We start from the raw sequence: 20,989 nt of genomic DNA, 5'->3' as shown, positions 1-20,989 counted from the left end.
TGTGTACAAAAAGTGTCTGGAAGTACGCACTATACGCGTCAAAAATTCTAACACTTCTATTTATTATCATATTTTGAAATGTTTCTTCAAGGAGAAGAAAATTATATTTCTCTTTTTAGATATTCGGTTCAATAATATGGATTTTATTTATTTTCTTATTGTTTTGTTTAGTTGTCTTTTTGTTTCATTTTGCTAATTATCTAAAAAATTTGATTATAATTTTTAATTTACCCGAAGTCTACGGAGTAATAACCGCCGTAAATAATACTGTTACGTTAAAGTTAATACAGAGTTTAATCCTAATAATAAAGCTTTTAATGATAAAAACTTTGTCCCTTCTTAGAGACAACGATTTTAGTGCCTGTTTTTATTTCTGTCTAGGCCCAGTAATTAGAACTTCCAGTTTAACACTTTATTATTAAAAGAATTCCTCATATGTATTATGGATGATTAAAAAAATAAGGCGCTTTAAAAAATCCTCGTTAGGCTACAATATTAACATAAACTTCATCTTCTAACGATGTTAGAGAAACTCAATATCGATATGTTTATTAATAAATTGGTTTGATTTCTTTGCTTAGTATTCATTCATATTACGATCCAATCGATGGCTATTACTTGAATAGCCATTATCATCGCTACGTAATCAGTAACTACATTATCATTACCTGATTTGTTTATGAAACCGTTTCAGCTTGTAATTAATTGTAATAGTAAATAAATATAACTTAATTTATACATTCCTATTCCACATTAATTCTTTAGGTATTGTTGCGCTCTATTTCCATGAATATCTTCCTACAGAATAACATGCTGCACATGACACGAATAAGTACGAGAATTCTTTTTTATATTTGAGGAAATTATATTAATTTATTCTAAATCTAGTTTCACAAAACTTCTTGAGAAAATTAACGTAGTCTAAGTGCTGGCTGATGGCATACAAAACAGGTTACCGACTGACCTGATGTGGTTTATATAGGACCAATCAGTAATTTAAATAGGTAATTTCATTAATACATCTTTTATTTCATCCTTATGATGAGTAGATTCGTGTCATATGAAACTAAATTAATAAATTTCTTTGTATGATTTAGTGAAATGCAACAACTACCCTTTTATCAGCCACTCATATCGTAAACTGAAATTTAAATTACTAAGAATAAGATTTTAATTGTAATTCATAAAACCGTCAAGGAACCGGAGCAAACGTTTTCTAGTCTCTCAAAAAATGTTTAATTTAAAAAAAATTATAAATAAATTTAATGATACTCTGTTTAAAAGGTCGAAATTCGTTAGGTGTAAATATGTACAAGTCGAAAAATTAATAAGAAAGTAAAAGATAATAAGTACGTTTTTTTGAAGCGGTAAGATAAGTTTTTTATAGTAAAAAAAATTGCTTATTTTGACAAAAGAATTTTCTTGAACATTCTTTTTTTAAACAAGATATTAAATATATAAATGTAATTAAAAAAAAAAAAATTAGAAAAACAAAATTGGGTTTATGGTAAAGCTCGTAATCACAAAAATGCTATAAAAAATCTCATGACGATAATTAATGAAATATTTCATAAGATTTTTACAAAAAAAAAATATCATCGTTAAGAAGGAGGGGGAATCCAAATCATATATATAAGCAAGGAATATCAACAGATACTTTGTCTCGTAACAACGAAAGACAAACAGAGATTGTCACTCTCCACTGGTGTAGTCTTCTTTAATCATCACAATGAGATCATTTTTGCTACTCGCTCTCTTTAGCATTGCTACCGCTTCTCTAATACCAGATTTTGATTTTGTTCATCAACAGAACATCTTCAGTCAACATGAGAATTCGCAAAATAACGGTAAGAATATTAAACATTATATAAGTAAATCTATACTGTATGCGACATCTGTTTTTCATCGAATTTAAATTATTTTGTAAGTTATAAGAAATGAAAAAGCCATAAATAAATAAACTACGAGATGTAATATTTTCGTATTTTTCTTGAAAAATATGGAAAGATTTTTTTTAATTATTACAATTTAAAAAATATTATTCAGTAGCTTATTTTAAGAAATAAATATTTTGTGCGAGTTATTGAAAAATTGTTTGGATAAACAAGCTCAGTTACAATTTTTATTAATAATTACTTGATCTCTTACCTAATGTTTATCTTTTTTCTAAAAATATGGTATTTCAAAATTACGCTACATTTGTGTCAAATACGTAATACATCTTAAAATATGTATATCTTATTCGTTTAATACATCTTTTGATAAAATTATGTAGTAATAAGCAACTATAGAATATTAAATAAATTATTTTGATATAAATACTGGTTAGACGTGAGGTTCGCTCAAACGAATTAAAGTCATAAAGTAACTACTGCAATATATGTATTGTTAAAATATGAAATCATTTTAATATCATATGAAATAACTTATAAAGACGCGTATCTAATATTGTTTAACATAGCTTGCAATCAAATAGAATTAGGTGTACAGAAATATAATATTACATATCTTGGTGTAAACATATGTTACAATTATTATTGATGTAAAAATTATACTATATAATTTGGGCTGTTTGGCCTTTTGTGAAAATCCTTCTAATTTTGTTATTGTATTATTTCAGTTCTTACATTTTGTTTCAATCGCACGAATGTCATCCCATGAGGAAAAGGATCTGATCAGTTAACGATGGATTGGATTCTGGAAAGGCTGCTCAGCCTAATCTCTTATACACAGAAAAATGAAATCACTTTCAAATGATGGAAATCAAAAAGGCTACACAGTCTGCTTATTTTATAAAAAAAATTGGACTTCATAAAACTTAAGGACTATTCAGTCTGATAATATTATTTATGTAAGAAAAAGGGCTAATCGGAAAGGCTATTCGGCCTATTTCGCCGCAGTATACGGATGTAATGAGCAATTTTACGTTCAAAGTATAAGAAAAATATAAAAGCAAACCTTCGTTAAAAGGCTCCATAAATTCGCAAAAGGACTATTCAGTCTGATGAATTAATATCGAAAAGTAAGAAAAAAATTTTTGTTCGATTATGAGAAGGCTACTCGGCCTGTGTGAATATATGGAGATAATGAAGTTATAATTACAATTCAAAAATAAATTATAAGTTTAAGATTTACATCGGATGCTAGAGTTAAATTATTGCAAATATAATTCTACAAATACATCTCATTGTTCATTCAATCAATGTTATTTAGAAAAAAACAAAGCAAAACAAAACATTAATTTATTAAAGCTTCGGTTTATTTAGAAAGTATAAAAAAGTCTGATTATTTTGATGGTTGTTGAACGAAATTGAAAATATAAAAAAAGTAAAAGTAAAAATGAAATTGAACCTTTAAAGGGTAATTAAAATATGAGTTGTCAATCTTTTTTCTCTCCAGAATGTATATGAAACTTAAATAATCAAGAATACTTTTCAAAAGTAATAATCGAAATAAAAAGTAAAATCGCTTGAAAAGGCTAAACGGCCTAAAAGAAAAACGAAACATAAAGTAAAAAAAAACGACATTCAGCCCGAAAAATAACAGTTTTCAAACGGGAAATAATCATGCAGATCAGTTTTGCTATTATTTCAATAAATTTATTTGTAGCCATGTAACAGCAAACTATCAGAAAAAAGTCTTGGTTGAACAAGCCTTCATTGAACGCTTAAAAGCTACAAACATTATCCTTTGGGAACATAGAAGAAGAGTTCAATTGCTCGATAATTTGGAATAAAAGCGATAAGTAAGTCTGAATCATTTAAGTTATAAGAATAAATATAAATGTAATTTAGAAAATATCTTAGCCAATATAAAAGTAAGCTTTATTATATAATTTTAAAAAAAAATCACTGCTATATTTATGTAAGTTTAGTTTTATTTTTACAGTGATATAAATCTTTGAGTTTAATTTTTTTTTCACTTCAGAAACCAACAGAATGAGAACATTGTTTAAAATGTTTGTACAACAAAATATTACTAATAAGTGGTTTAAGCTTATCAAAGTCTGTTTAAAATAACTATTAGGTATTCATTATTTGGCGGTTTATTATCATTATATTATGCTCCATCATTATTAAATAAGTGCTTTATTTTAATATTATCTTCATTTTTAGTTTTCATTTTGTCACATGGAGATCATATTCACAAGGGGGCAGACAATAAGAAAAATCAATTTGGTGGATTATAATTTTTGTAGTGCTAGAATCTGTGAAAGTTGCTTATAGAAAACTCTATTCTGTTCTTCGACATTGTTTGACCATATTTAAATAATGAATGAAATAATATTGTACCCTTGGCTACCAGAAATAGCGGCCTAGTCCAGAATTAGCGAAACTACGTTCTTAACTCAAAATACTCTAACTCACCAATAGCGGAATTTAAAAAAAAATAAAAAAAATAGTTTTCTAAAAACAGCTCAAAGGATTCTGATCAAACATTAGGTATAGAAATAATAGCCCCTGTTGTGTGTAAAGTGTAAAAAGTCTGGGAAATTTCACGACTCTTATACACATTTAATAAAGAGATATTTAAAAACAACTAATCTACAACTTGGATTCATTCTACTTTAAAATCATTATTTAGAAATTCTGAAAAACTAGTGATATTTTATTGGTTCTTATTGCTATGATCTAATAAAACTATTATATCTCATTTACTTTAATATAAAGTGAAAGGGGGGAACCTCCCTATAAATATATATATATATAAGTGTGTGTGTGTGTGTGTGTGCGTGTGTGCGTGTGTGTGTGTGTGTGTGTGTGTGTGTGTGTGTGTGTGTGTGTGTGTGTGTGTATTTATATATATATATATATTTATATACACATGTGTATAAATGAAGTAGTTAGCAAACATTACTCCTCCTGAATTTGCATAAAAGTTTAAATTAAACAAAAGTAAATGAAACTTGGAAGTATTACTACCTTAGTATTAATAACTTAATTCAAACTTCAGTTACATTACAAATTTGCAGGAGTATCACACTCTCTAGGTTGGAAACAGTGTTTTGCAATTTTTGGAATGTAATTTTTGTAAACTAAAATTTTTTTTAACTTACAATTTATTTAAATAAAATAAATTCTTTTTGATCAAAATTCAACCTCCATCAAACCCTAAACTTTTGTTTAAATAGTTTTTGGACATTTCAGTTTTATTTTTTATAATTAGCTTGCTTTATGGCAGAGGGATGCGCATAAAATACTAACTGCCATTATGATAATATTATGTCTGTAGAAACTGTAAACATATCATGAGTTTAGGAAAAACAAATTTATGAAAGTGGCTCCCCTTGATCGGTAGCCTAACAGGTAATTAATATAAATTACTGAGTTTTTAAGTCAATGAGTAACTTGTATCTTTTACATAACTGAAAGAGAATTTCACCTTATTCATGGAAATAAAATATTTAAAATTTTATGAAATCAAAATTTTCTCAAACAACCACTTTATTAGTTTTTCTTCTTTATAACAAGGTGTTTTTTATTTTTTGCTATTTCTTTTAGTATCACTTTCAAATGATTTTCTCATTGAATTTCAAGTGATTTGATTTAATTGCATCTTTAATTTTTTAGAATTGCCTTCAAATTTATTTGAACTATTTTTATAGATATTTTCATGATTATTTTATTTGTTCAATTATTTATACTGTAATATATGAGGTCTGTAAATAAAGTAATGAGACTGGTTCAGAAAAACTATTTATTTACAATCAAATTATACATGGACTCTAGGGATCACCTTCGAAATAGTTCCCTTGGGAAGCCACGCAACACTTCAAATGGTTTTCCCACTCTTCATTGGAAATCAGAAACTGGAACATCCTTCAGATGGTTGGTTAAATTTTTTTAAATTTTTTCTACTATTCCAAAATGTGTCCTTTGAGATGTTTTTTTAAAGTCGGGAACAGGAAAGAGTCGCAGGGACTCAAGTCAGGTGAATAAGATGGTTGACGAACTACAGGAATGTTTTTCTTTGCTTAAAACTCATTAATTGAGAGGGCAGTGTGATAAGGTGCATTGTCATGATGCAGTATCCAGTTGTCTTTGATGACTGGTCTCACACGGGCAACTCTTTTCCGCAGTCTTTCAAGAATTTTTCCATGAACATGTTGCTTTACAGTCTGTCCTGTAGGCTAAAACTCGTTATGGACAATACCATTACCATTGAAGAAACAAATTAGCAAGGTTTTGTTTGCTCATTTTTGCTTTTTTGGGACGTGATGAGTTTGAAGTGTGCCACTCCTTGCTCTGGCATTTTGTTTCTGGGTCATACTCAAATATCCTAGATTCATTATATAATAACATTTTTTTAGAAAATCAGGATCAGTTTCAATTCGCCCTAGAAGATTTCTGTTAAACAGTGAGGTTTTTTTGGGACCAATTTCGAAAAAATTTTTTTCATCTCCAATTCGTTTATCAAAATTTGATGGACTGTGGTATAGTTCAAATTCAATTTAATTGTTCTGCAATCATTCTGACGGTTAATCACCAGTCGTACCGTATCAAGTCTCTGATTCGCTCAACATTGTCGTCTCTTTTTGATGTTAACAATCTTCCACAGCATGGATCGTTTACAACTGATTCCTAGCCCTCTGAAAATGCATTAAATGACCTAAAAACTTGGGCTTGTGACAGAGCGTCCTCTCCATATGCCCTTTTCAATTTTGAAAAAAATCAGTACCATTCTCACCAATTTTAACACAAAACTTGATTGCACAACATTGCTCATACTTAGTGTCACTCATTTTTATAATGCACATCAGAAAGTCGTTTCATGAAAACTTTGTTTACGTCTCACATGGCAACAATAGACTAAAAATATTAATACCTAAAATACATCAGCTGTTCATATAACCATATATTTATTAGTAACTTTACAGTGTTGCCACTTTGACTGCTAAAAGAAAACTACTCTCATTACTTTATTTACAGACCTTGTATGTATAATATATATATATTGCGAAATATGTAAATTATTCTAGTCTGTTTATCCGGACTGGAATAAAAATATGCATGGAAAATATATGGAGAGTTCTAAATGCTGCTGCGGCTATAACAGTTTATGGTCGTATAATAAACAAACAGATATAACTGATAGGTCATTAATATGAGATTTTCAAATTACAACATCGTACAGACTTGAAATTAAGCAATTGGACCCAAATTACAAAAGAAACAGAATTTTGAAATTTTGTAAAAAATAAATAATATACGTATTTTAAACATCTCAAATCTGAATTGGTATTAATAATTAATAATCTGGATGTGTGGATTAGTGGGATCTGGATAAACAGTATTACACTGTATTTAATAAGTTCTGATTCTGACTTGATGTAAAACTATTTTGTTTTTATTCTATTTGATATGCCCAGTCTTAAAGTATTTCTAAATTACAAAACCTTAATTTCACAACTGTAGATGATTGAAATCCCTTCCTAGATGATTGAGACATATCTGTGTAGATGACTAATGCATATTTAATCCAAATATCTGTAGGCTTAGTGTAGGAAGAAATGAGCTATGGGAAAAATTATCTGTCGATAAGCCTTTTTTCTCTGTATCCCCTTAAACTCAGTTATAAGAGTAAAACAATAATAATATTATCATTAATAATTTTTTATTCATTCACACTTACTGCAGGTACTCCAACACTATTACAGTCAATTAAGGCAGTAGATGAATTTTGTTGTGAATATAAAATGCCAAGCCTGACATAATTTATTCCTTCTGCTCTAAAAAATATTCTAGTCTGTAAAATGTATTCTAGAATATTAATATCTGTTAGGTGTTATATAAATATCTGTTAGGTGTTATATATAAAAAGATTGTAAAAGATTTGACATGGTATATAATGTTACTTTTGTAAATAACATAGTCATTCTCAAAAACAAAATCTGTGGTTAACTTGTTCTTGCTTTCCGTAGAACAACTAACAGATCTTAGTAAACCCACCTGACTCCTTTCCTTAATGTAGTAAAGTAGTTATGCATTTTTTTCTTCTCTAAGCTGAAAAAAGTACTTTAAAAATTGTCCACTTTACTAATGTATAAAAAAAGTATATTTTAATAAATGCTAATATTGACTACTTGTGTAAATGCTTGCAGATGTATTACAAAAATAATGATTTATGAAAGGTTATGAGGTACAAAAATTCTACTCCTATTTATACAAAGTAAAATGTAATTAATTGTTTAATACCTTGTGTTAAAAAATGTTTACTCCAAAACAAATATGTTGAAATTCTGTTTAAGAAGAAAAAATTAACTATAATTTTGTTTTACCTTTTTGGTTTCACTGTCTTTGTGACTTCCACTTCCCACCGTTCACCAATAAAGTTTTTTCTTTTAACATCAACCTTTAATTTGATATCTTTAAACACTTATGTTTTTAATTAAATTATGCTATTTATGCAGTGTTCTAAAGTAAATTATTTTTAACAGTTTTATTTTCCCTATTTATATTAAACAACACACAACAGGATCATTTCAATGTGTTATTGTAATACAAAAACAATTACATTGGATTTTGAACAGCTATACACAAACAATTATACAGACTTGAAACTTCAAAGCAAGTAGCGACAGATTAGATGCTTTATTAAACTAATAAAAAATTAAATAATGATAATAATTAAAATAGAGAAGATTAAACATTTAAACATTTTTAATGTGATTAAACATTGTCTATTAAATAAAATCAACATGACTGTTTAATAATTGGTATAATGTTTCTTTTTTACTACAAATTACAAAAATATTATTTTCGCCAACCTTAGATAATTTAACACCATCATCACTGGTAAGTTACATTAGGTATTATTTGTTTATATGGTATTATTAGTTAAACTAATAATAACAAACTATCTACAACTAACTAGTATTTGTAGAAAACTGTAAAATACAGTAAAATATCTATAGACAAATTTAAAAAAAAATTTCCATGTCAGGTGCAATGAGTGTTAAGAAATGTATTGATTCTCAACAATTTTGGATAAAAATCAAACTAACTTACTGACTTAAATCAAGGCTGATAACTTTTAAGTTCTTAAAAATTTTCAATATTTTTGGAATAAATAATTATTCAAGTAAATTATTAATTTATTTTCTTGTACATTACAATTAAAGAACTACGATAATTGGGTTACTGAAGTAAACTGAAAAACCTGAATTCATTTTATAGTATTTTTTATTACTCATTTAATAATAATGTTTTCTAAGTACTGTTTATTAGCTGTTTAATATTTTCTATTATTTCTTCTTTTTTCATTCATCTATGTTTTTATATGTATACTTTTTCTGCAATATCATCTAATGATTATTGTTTAACAATGTAAATGACCATCTAGATTTAAATTTTAAGTAAAATTTTTGTGAATGGTTTTTTGTGTAACCTTGTTTTTCAATTTACATGTATATTTTAACAAATTTAATTAAAAAAGTATCTCCCTCCAAAAGAGGGAGATCAATACATTACTGTTTTTCAAGAGTGGACCTATCTTTGTCCCAAAAATTGTCACCTGATTCTACAATTATTGTTCAGTTTAAAGTCTTTCAGGTTGTTGTGAATACTCAGCTCTATAATCCATTTATTATATATCATTTTGAGTGTAAAAATCTGTTTTATAAGAAGTTTGGGTTTTGCATAGGCAACTTCATAAATTTGGCTGACATAATAAATAGTTAGTGATAAATTAAGTAGTTTAAGATCAAATAAATAATAACTGAATAAAAAACATATCCATTTATCTAATCTAAATCTATTTTATATAATAGTTAATTAATCATAAACACTATATTAGTATTATTAAATACACATTGTTTTAACTTTACTGGCAATATTAAAGTTAATGTTAATTCTTTTCAATTAATAGATTAATTTAATTAATATTAATTCTTCCATAAGAAGAGTGTGCATGCAAATTTTCATCAATTTATCTTCAGTAGTTTTCGCTGGGCATTGATTATGAATCAGTCTTTATATGTTGTTTATATATATATATATATATATATATATATATAAATAAAATTGATGATTGTACATCAAAACTCATATGTAATTTAAATATATTTATTAAACTCATGTTTAACTTAAATATATATTTATATTTCAATTACAGAAAATAAGATTTTTCCATTAAAAAAAAAAAAACAAGTAAATCAATAGGTATTGCAAAATTGCTTTAAGGATTATAAATACAGTTATGCTTAATGGCTTTTAAATTATAATAAATATATATTTCAATGATGCATACGATTTTATGCTAGTATGTAACATGAACGTTTTACTATTTTTGATAATGGGTAAAAAATTAATGAACATTTCTAAAATTTATTTAATACATAATAATAAAATATTTTTGGATTAAGACTGGAAGCAATATTTTTATTGTTTTATGAATCTGTTTCCAAGAATGAAGTCAATCAGTTTGGAAATGATAATAATGACTTAAAATGGTTAACATTGTTTATTACAGGGAAATCTCAGTTCATTATTTCCAGACTGAACTACATCTTAGAAAATTCAAACAATGACGAAAATCAACAAAACTTAAATAATAATCCTGATGGAAACAGCAATAATGATATCAACAATGAAGATGTTACAATAAATAACAATGATTCTGCCAATGGCGTAAGTAAATTCTTTAATTTTTACAAATAATTTTTTTAACAATCAGTAAGCTTCTAATCATTACTATTACAAAACTAATAGATGTGAAAACTAATGATTATGACTAATTTTTTATACAAATAAATATTAATATACATGAATATGAATTTAAATATATATTTTTTATATAAATGAAAATCTGGTCACCTAGCCCAATTTCAGTGCCTGTATTGTAATTTGCCAGTTGGTTCTTTTTATAACAGTCTGTAGTGCTGCGATACTCTGCTAGAAATTTAGTCAGCATGTTGATTGTTCCACAGTCCTCATTAATCAGAAGTATAATGAATAAAGAAGATATACAGTCACTTTTCAATGACCTGAAGACAGTAAGTTCAATTGAATTGCAATTCAAAGTAGTATTTGCAGCTTTATTACCTTCCAAATTTATTATGAGGTTCAAATTCAGTATGTGTTTCAGCTTGTTACAATATCCAAAATTTATTTCAGTGTCACAAATAACTAATAGTTCATGTTTTAAAATTCTCAATTCTATAGAAAAAAGATTAGAAAAATCTAAATGAGATCTTGAAAAATGTTTAACTCATTATTTAGGATATAATGCAATCTAATTACACTAATAGAAATAAAAGCCTCTTAAAGTATTGCTATGATGTCATTCAGGTAAAAAATTGCCATATTTTGGTTATAACAGAACCACAACCCTACACTTTAACTAAAGCAATCTAATTTTATATTTGATTAATTTGTTATGTCTCACCAAAAAATATTCATAATCATAATGAGATTTAAAAACTACTGTATAGAAATTTTTCTGTGAGATTTAAAATTTAGAATGAATATGTTTTAAAATCAGTGATTGTTTTACATCAGTTTGCTCTAGCTAAACTATTCTTGATCTAGGGTATTACTGATTTTATAAATAAATTATGTATAATACTAAGTACTGATTCATTTTTTTTGTAATAGTGATAGTAAGTTACAACTAGTGACAGTAAGTTGTGCACAAATAATGTTATTATTTTTACACAGAAATAACTAATTCGGAATAATTTATCACAAATAAAGCAGTAATAAAATAGATTTCAAGGATACATTAAGGCTATCGATATTGAAATGTTAAATACTAGTGATATCTCAAGATCAATGTTACTAGATTTCAAAAGAAATCTACCTATTGTAATGGGTACCTTGATTTGACGTCTGGAAAATTTTGACATCTTCGCGTTTCACATCCCCCAGACTCCAAAACCACCGTCAGTCCAAAAGTTTATATGTAGATATATTTCACTTTCTTGTGGACATGATAACTGTCATAATTTTGCGTTAATCACTTTCAAATTTATACATAAAATATAACGACCAAAAATCTTGGTTGAGTTCATTAATGGGCAAAATCGTTCCTTGGGGGTGGAAATGGGAGGGCTTTTTCGAAAAAACAAAATATCACTATAACTTTCTTATTAAGTAAAATATTGAGTTCGTTTAAAATTAATATAAGTAAAGTTTTTTGATATCGCCAACCATTGGCCCAGGGGTTAGAAAAAATAGGGTTTTGAAGACAAAAAACATCATACCTGCTTAATAGGCACAGTATCAAATCGGTTTAAAGTTGTCGTTAGACTGAAGTAAAATATTGAATTTGTTTATGGTTCCTATTATTCTTTGGATAAGGGCCAAGGGGTGGAAAAAATAGGGTTTCAAGGACAAAAAAAATCACAGCTCCCTTAATAGGCACAGAATCATAAAGAAATTTTGATAAATTTAGCAATAGCTTGTAGTGTAATGAGAAAACATAGTGTCTGTAAAACATGGAAAGTAGTGTCTGATACGAGCTCATACAATCCGGGTTCACCTACCTATTTTTCCCCAGTGAAATCTACCTCTGTCTTCTGGCATGCCAAAAGGAATTTTTTTTTAATTAGAGGGCCTATTAATTTTTTATCTATTTTTATAATTTTAGTAAGTGGACCCTTGTTTTCAATGTTTTTGTATCTTCTGATCTAGGTAATCATGGAATTGAAAAAATAAAAAGGAAACAAGGATTATTATGTAATTCTGAATTACATAATAATTCTTCATTTGAGTATTATTATTTATAACTAATTTTGTTTGAATTGAGTATTAATGATATGCAAAGTTTAAAAATAATAGCCAAATTTTTAAATTGATTAAATTGCACTTTATTTTGTAGTTGAAGTTATAAAAACCTTATCCGAGTCTGAGATATACTTGTGGTTTACTTTAAATCTTCAGATGAGACTCAGAGCCTCTATTTTTACAATTAAATATAAAAACTTTATCAGATTCTGAGCTAGCTTTCACTTTAAATTAAGCTCTTCAGACACTGAACCTAACTTTTTTGAATGAAGTGTCATCAGGGACTAGAATTTCTGAATAAAATTGATTTAGAGCAAAAGCTAACTCAATTTCAGTAAAGTTTATGTATATTTCACCTTGTAATAAAGTATAGTACTAATATATATTGTAATAAAGTATAGCATTTAAAAACTGTCCAATATTTTTATTATTATTGTACTGTTTCTGGACTATCCAATATAGTATTCAATATGCTCATTTTTTAATAAGAATAATTTAGTTTGGATTAAATTTGACTTAAGGAAGGATTCACCTAGCCCTGTGCAATTTGGCAACTTTAAAAAATTTGTCAACAATTGTTTGAATCCTGAGACAGTTCAAAAAGCAAAGAACAATCCCACAGAATCATAATAAAAGGGCAATTTTCTATCCAGCAACACTAAGGTATCAATATAATAGTGCTGCAGGTAAAACCAGGGCAGCGGCTGATAATAGTTCCCATGCCGTCTATCCAATAAAGGAGAAATAAGGAATAATGAAAGAGAGAGATAGATTATAGTTATAATCAATCCACAGAGAGACTACCTCTGATCAGGACTGTTTAGCATCTTGCCGACCATGATATTAACGTTAGTATCATGCTATTAAGTTGATGATCATGCAAGATCATTTAAATATGAACTATTTATATGAAGTATCAGTTGCTGCTATTTTCTTTAATAAACTCAAGTATAACTTAAGTAATGAAATTCTTTTTATCTGTAATCAGATAACATATCATATCATAGAACTCCTTGGTAAAGCCATCCTATTTTATATTGTGAAATGGCCATTCTTAAGATGATTGTTTCTGCAGTTCTCAGTATTGAAGATTCTCAGTTAATCAGCCTCATACAGTTTCAAATCAGAGATCAAGTAGCTAACCTAATAGTATTTCTGGAATTACATAAGTAGGTTAAAATTCATTACAGTCCATTAAATACACTGACAAACTTCAATCTTTAAGCTTGTTCACATATTGTGACTATTCCATTACTATGTATTACTCAAGACTACTATTTTCTTAAGTTCCCATTTCCGGTTATGTTGCTCTCTATAATATGAGATTTGGCGTAATTCTATATCTTCACTAGATACTGTTTTTTTCCATTAGGACTTTTTAGGGTGCCTAATGTTCAACTGTGCAGTAGGGATGTTAGTAATTAATCTTTAAAATCTTGAGACCGTCTTGATTTAGCTTGCTGTATTAAAGAAGGATAGCTAAAAAACAAATTTAGCTTTTCTATCATTATACTGTAGTTAGTCAGAGCTGAATTACACAGAAGCATAAAATGATTTTGATAAAACCAACTTCCTTCAATCATCATTTTGATAACACCAACTTCTGTTAAGTGTGTTGTATATGTAGTTACTCAAATGAATAACAGTGCAACTGCAATGACAATTGGATCCTCCCAGTACTATAAAACTGTATTTGCTATAATAAACACTTGTAAGTTTGTATTTACCATGTATAAGATCCACATTTTTCCGAAATAGTACATTGACATTTTAAACATATTTGAACTAACAATTTTCCTTGTATTTATCAAACTGCTCCTATAAACTGAATGAACAAAATTTTTAGAATTTTTAAAAGGTTTAAGTTCAAATTGGACTTTTTTAAAACTGATATGGGTTTAAGTTTTAGAGTGTTTGACTCCTTAATACACATTGCATCAAGATTATTATCAAGCATTAAAAAGAATTAAATGTTATATGACATATACTATTCTGAGGAAAGCTAGAATTCTTAATTTAAAATGGTTCCATAAACAACACAGCATTAAGAAAGGGTAAAATTCTAGTAAAAAAATGCTTCAAAACAGATACACCTCCACAGTTTGCAGCTGGACACATCCAATTTACAAGATGGTAGTCCATAAAAAACAGTGAATAACTGTTTACACTCACTTACTTTTCAGATTACTTTTTAATTTAAATTTAATGGTTATAGGAATATACTTAACCATTGTGAGTAATTACATAAGTATTCTGCAGTATGAACACTATTCTTAGAGAAAGAGACTAACTAGGGCAGTTTGTACAAGAGATCGTTAATAGTTATCATAGTAATAGAAACACTAGAAAAGATAATGCAAAACAAGAAAATAATATATCTTCTTTCTGTATGAAACAATGCATTACTTATGTTATGCATTACTTCTCCTTACAATGCGGAGAAGGCCTGTCATGCTTTCTTTGGTATTTGATGAGTGGTCAATTCTGATTGGGGTCTTCATTTTAAGACTATGAGTATGCTGTATAAGGGTGTGTGCAAGGCAATTATGCTATATGTGGCACCTGTTTGGGCAGATAGGCTAAAATTTAAAAGCTATTCTGATATATTATTAAGAGCTCAACAACTTATATTATTAATGGTAACAGGAGGTTACCGTACTATTTCGCAGGAGGCAATCTTGGTGATTGCAGGTGTGAAAACTGATAGATTTATTGCATCAGAAAAGCAGCAGCACTATGTTGCTAAGAAGTCAGGAGAATTGAGTTAAGAAGAAATTCATGACAGAACGGCAGGCCAGATGGAATGAGGAAGAGGGTGAGCATTATATGCATGATCTCTTCCCAGACATTGCAGGGCACCCCTTGGGTTCACCGTAAAGTATGTGATGCAATTTCTTTCTGGTCATGATGCCTTCTGAGACAAACTCCAGTGATCTGACCTGGTGGATTTAGGTGTGTGTCCAAATTGTGGACAACTAGATGACACATGCAATGTAATTTATGAATGCGCAAAATACAAACTTATGCACGCGGAGACTATTTGTCGGCTTGACATTAGATCTGCATGAGAATTGGAAAAATCGGTTTGAATGGGTAACGTTGAAAATTTCATCAGGTATCTGGCAAGAGAACAAATTGCCGAGGGAATTTAGGGTTCCGCCTGGTCCTGGTCTTTCCTGAGTTTTGGTTATGTTGTTCTTGTGTTATAAGGTTTGATGTTTTTGTAGTGTTTTATTTAGTTTTATTTATAAGTTTATTTTTATTACTTGTGTTGTGTTATGTTATGGTTGCGTGTTGAACTCAACTTCTAATATATTGGGTAGGTAGTTGCATTTTTAATTTCAGTTCTTCATGTCATGCAGTCTTGTTAAAGACTTGACATAGATGTGTTTTGTTTTAAAGAATTCATTGACTAGTAGAGGACACCGCTGGGAATATCACACGTGGTATTTGTATTGGTGGCATCCTGACTGAGGCAGGAAGGTGGCTTAGAGATGCCTTTTGTCGAGGTTCAGAAGATAACCTCCAGTAAAGCCCATGGGCTAGGTATAGAGAGGATGGCGTGGTGATTGAAATTGTTACATGGAGGGTGTTTTCCCTTACAGAGTTGGATTACTTACATTACTCTTCACACAATAGGGGAAAACAGCATATAGATCTTTGAAATGTATCTATAGTTATGTAACAACAGTTGTATTTTCCCCAACATTTTACCAAAAATATCTTCAGACTAGCAAAATTTACTATACATAACACAAACAAATAATTATAAATTATAAGATTATAAATAATGTTTTGTAACACAGATATTATTTATTTTAAAATATTGTATTCTTTCAAACTAAGATCATAAATATTCTGTAAATAGAAATGGTAAATTTACATTACAGTCACCATTACTTTAAAAAAAAACAATTCATTAAATATAAACATTTAATAACAGTTTTTTTATTAGCATCATCCTTTTATGTTGTCGTGTTTCAGGATGATGTATCAAAAGAAGAATCATTACATAATATGAATGAACATGCTAATTACACCCAAAACTTAAATAACAACATTAACTGTGGAATGAACAATAATAACATGAATAGTGGAATGAACAACAGTAACAACTGTGGAATGAATATGAACAACAACAATATGAACTGTGGAATGAACAATAATATGAATAACAACTGTGGTATGAATAACAACAATATGAACAGTGGAATGAATAACAACTTTAGTATGAACAATAACATGAATAATAACTGTGGTATGAACAACATGAACTGCATGACCAACAATAACAATTGTGGGATGAATATGAACAACTGTGGTATGAACAACATGAACTGTGGAATGAATAACATGAACAACAACTGTGGAATGAATATGAACAATTGTTGTATGAACATGAACAACAATAACAACATGAACTGTGGAATGAACAATAACATGAATAACAACTGCGGTATGAACAACAATATGAACAGTGATAAGAATAACGACTGTGGAATGAATATGAACAATTGTTGTATGAACATGAACAACAACAATAACAACATGAACTGTGGAATGAACAATAACATGAATAATAACTGTGGTATGAACAACAACAATATGAACAGTGGAATGAATAACAACTGTGGTATGAACAACATGAACTGCATGAACAATAATAACAACTGTGGTATGAATATGAACAATTGTTGTATGAACATTAACAACAACAATAACAACATGAACTGTGGAATGAACAATAACATGAATAATAACTGTGGTATGAACAACAACAATATGAACAGTGGAATGAATAACAACTGTGGTATGAACAACATGAACTGCATGAACAACTGTGGTATGAACAACATGAACTGTGGAATGAATAACAACTGTGGTATGAACAACATGAACTGTGGAATGAATAACATGAATAACAACTGTGGTATGAACAACAATATGAACAGTGATATGAATAACAACAACTGTGGAATGAATATGAACAATTGTTGTATGAACATGAACAACAACAATAACAACATGAAATGTGGAATGAACAATAACATGAACAATAACTGTGGTATGAACAACAACAATATGAACAGTGGAATGAATAACAACTATGGTATGAACAACTGTAGAATGAACAATAACATGAATAACAACTGTGGTATGAACAACATGAACTGTGGAATGAATAACATGAATAACAACTGTGGTATGAACAACAATATGAACAGTGATATGAATAACAACAACTGTGGAATGAATATGAACAATTGTTGTATGAACATGAACAACAACAATAACAACATGAACTGTGGAATGAACAATAACATGAATAATAACTGTGATATGAACAACAACAATATGAACAGTGGAATGAATGACAACTGTGGTATGAACAACATGAATTGCATGAACAACAAGAACTGTGGGATGAATATGAACAACTGTGGAATGAACAATAACATGAATAACAACTGTGGTATGAACAATATGAACTGTGGAATGAATATGAACAGCAACAATAACAACATGAACTGTGGAATGAACAACAACATGAATAACAACTGTGGGATGAACAACAACATGAATAACAACTGTGGGATGAACAATAACATGAATAACAACTGTGGGATGAACAATAACAATATGAACAGTGGAATGAATAACAACTGTGGTATGAACAACATGAACTGTGGAATGAATATGAACAGCAACAATAACAACATGAACTGTGGAATGAATAACATGAATAACAACTGTAGAATGAATATGAACAATTGTATGAACATTAACAACAACAATAACAACATGAACTGTGGAATGAATAATAACATGAATAATAACTGTGGTATGAACAACAACAATATGAACAGTGGAATGAATAACAACTGTGGTATGAACAACATGAACTGCATGAACAACTGTGGTATGAACAACATGAACTGTGGAATGAATAACAACTGTGGTATGAACAACATGAACTGTGGAATGAATAACATGAATAACAACTGTGGTATGAACAACAATATGAACAGTGATATGAATAACAACAACTGTGGAATGAATATGAACAATTGTTGTATGAACATGAACAACAACAATAACAACATGAAATGTGGAATGAACAATAACATGAACAATAACTGTGGTATGAACAACAACAATATGAACAGTGGAATGAATAACAACTATGGTATGAACAACTGTAGAATGAACAATAACATGAATAACAACTGTGGTATGAACAACATGAACTGTGGAATGAATAACATGAATAACAACTGTGGTATGAACAACAATATGAACAGTGATATGAATAACAACAACTGTGGAATGAATATGAACAATTGTTGTATGAACATGAACAACAACAATAACAACATGAACTGTGGAATGAACAATAACATGAATAATAACTGTGATATGAACAACAACAATATGAACAGTGGAATGAATGACAACTGTGGTATGAACAACATGAATTGCATGAACAACAATAACTATGGGATGAATATGAACAACTGTGGAATGAACAATAACATGAATAACAACTGTGGTATGAACAATATGAACTGTGGAATGAATATGAACAGCAACAATAACAACATGAACTGTGGAATGAACAATAACATGAATAACAACTGTGGGATGAACAATAACATGAATAACTGTGATATGAATAACAACAATATGAACAGTGGAATGAATAACAACTGTGGTATGAACAACATGAACTGTGGAATGAATATGAACAGCAACAATAACAACATGAACTGTGGAACGAACAATAACATGAATAACAACTGTGGTATGAACAACATGAATTGCATGAACAACAATAACAACTGTGGGATGAATATGAACAACTGCGGAATGAACAATAACATGAATAACAACTGTGATATGAACAACAACAATATGAACAGTGGTATGAATAACAACTGTGGTATGAACAACATGAACTGTGGAATGAATAACATGAATAACAACTGTGGAATGAATATGAACAATTGTTGTATGAACATGAACAACAACAGCATGAACTGTGGTATCAATATGAATAATGGTTGTATGAACAACAACAATATTAACAAAAATTGTGGAATGAATATGAACAAATCATAGTTACTACATGAACATGAAATCAACAAAATCAGAGATGAATAATTTTTTACAGTGTTTTAGCTACTTTTCAGGTCATCTGTACTATATTCTGTGATATTAATTTTTTGTATTTGTTACACACAACAATAAATTTTATAAATATTATTACATACATAAATTTATTTATTATCTGGTGTTAATTATTTGTTACTATTAGAAAATATGTATTGATTTTTGTACTTGTATATTAATAGATTTTATCACACAAAAGAATTGTACATAATCATTAAGGTTTTTCTCTACTTACTTATTTTTTTAAAATAAATATACAACAAACAAAGGTGTCAAAAGCTCTTATTTCATTTTCATTATCCATTTATTTTTTTTTTGTATCTAAAGGATTACATGATTTAAAGTTCCTGTGTTTTTAAATTGAACCTTTTTTAAACCAAATAATAAAATGCAATTTGCCTGCAGTTAAACTTAAAATTATTTATTTTAATTAGAATAATTTTTTTTATTTCTTGAATGTACTTCTATTATATTCCAAATTTTTACACCTTAAGATTAAATTCAGTTGCCTTTCAAATGTAAGATCAAACATAATGATGTTATTTATTTATTGTTTTTGTTCTAACTTTTTAATAATATGAATTTCAAAATTTTGATATCTTTAATTTAATGTGGATGATTATTTGTCTTATAGGTTGGCTTTTACTTCGGTATGTGAATGAGTGTGTGCATGCACTCGCTCGCTTTAACTGAATTGATTGTGAGTGATCTGACATGAGTGACAAGTCACTCCAGAAATTGATAGCAATTTTCAAGAGTAACATCCCAAACTAGCCTTAATGAAAGGAGTGAAGTTGCCTGTTGCATTCTTCCCTAAGCCAAATTTTACAGTTGCATATCAAAAAGTTAAGTTAACTGAAATAAAGTTGATATTTGGCTCTGTAAGTGACATCTTCACTCTGACCACCAACAGGCATTTATCAGTGAACAGTATTCTCTCAAAGAAAGTGACTTTGATTGGTGCCTGTTGAACTTCAGATGCTTTACATGGGTCACAGGCAAAGAAATACTGGAACATATCATATCTGTCAAATTAATTCAAAAATTTAAATAGCGTTTATGATATACGTACCATTTCAATTCAGCAGAGGAAA

At 28.6% G+C, this 20,989-nt stretch overlaps 1 protein-coding gene across 2 annotated transcripts; it reads left to right on the top strand.

Annotated features, from left to right (window-relative positions):
* Window positions 1–1,675: 1,675 nt before the first annotated feature.
* On the top strand, window positions 1,676–20,163 carry LOC142329718 (uncharacterized). Of its 2 annotated transcripts, XM_075374456.1 has the most exons (4): window positions 1,713–1,847; window positions 2,621–3,745; window positions 10,471–10,628; window positions 16,710–20,163. In XM_075374456.1, the coding sequence occupies exon 4, from the start codon at window positions 16,743–16,745 to the stop codon at window positions 19,842–19,844; it is 3,102 nt and encodes a 1,033-aa protein (XP_075230571.1). In that variant the 5' UTR covers window positions 1,713–1,847; window positions 2,621–3,745; window positions 10,471–10,628; window positions 16,710–16,742; the 3' UTR covers window positions 19,845–20,163. The 2 variants fall into 2 exon arrangements, with proteins under 2 accessions (XP_075230562.1, XP_075230571.1); XM_075374447.1 differs by lacking the exon at window positions 2,621–3,745 and having other exon boundaries at window positions 1,676–1,847.
* The last annotated feature ends 826 nt before the right edge of the window (window positions 20,164–20,989 follow it).

Source organism: Lycorma delicatula, chromosome 1 (genome assembly GCF_047948215.1).
Source record: "Lycorma delicatula isolate Av1 chromosome 1, ASM4794821v1, whole genome shotgun sequence".
Classification (NCBI taxonomy): domain Eukaryota; kingdom Metazoa; phylum Arthropoda; class Insecta; order Hemiptera; family Fulgoridae; genus Lycorma; species Lycorma delicatula.
The sequence above is the reverse complement of the archived record's forward strand: the minus strand, read 5'-3'. Positions and strand labels throughout refer to the sequence as shown.

Bases quoted from the DNA above. Each gene is read 5' to 3' on its own strand.
- LOC142329718 (XM_075374447.1), top strand. From the start codon at position 1,730: ATGAGATCATTTTTGCTACTCGCTCTCTTTAGCATTGCTACCGCTTCT. The intron at 1,848-10,470 runs GTAAGAATATTA...TGTTTATTACAG, and splicing joins TGAGAATTCGCAAAATAACG to GGAAATCTCAGTTCATTATT. The intron at 10,629-16,709 runs GTAAGTAAATTC...GTCGTGTTTCAG, and splicing joins ACAATGATTCTGCCAATGGC to GATGATGTATCAAAAGAAGA.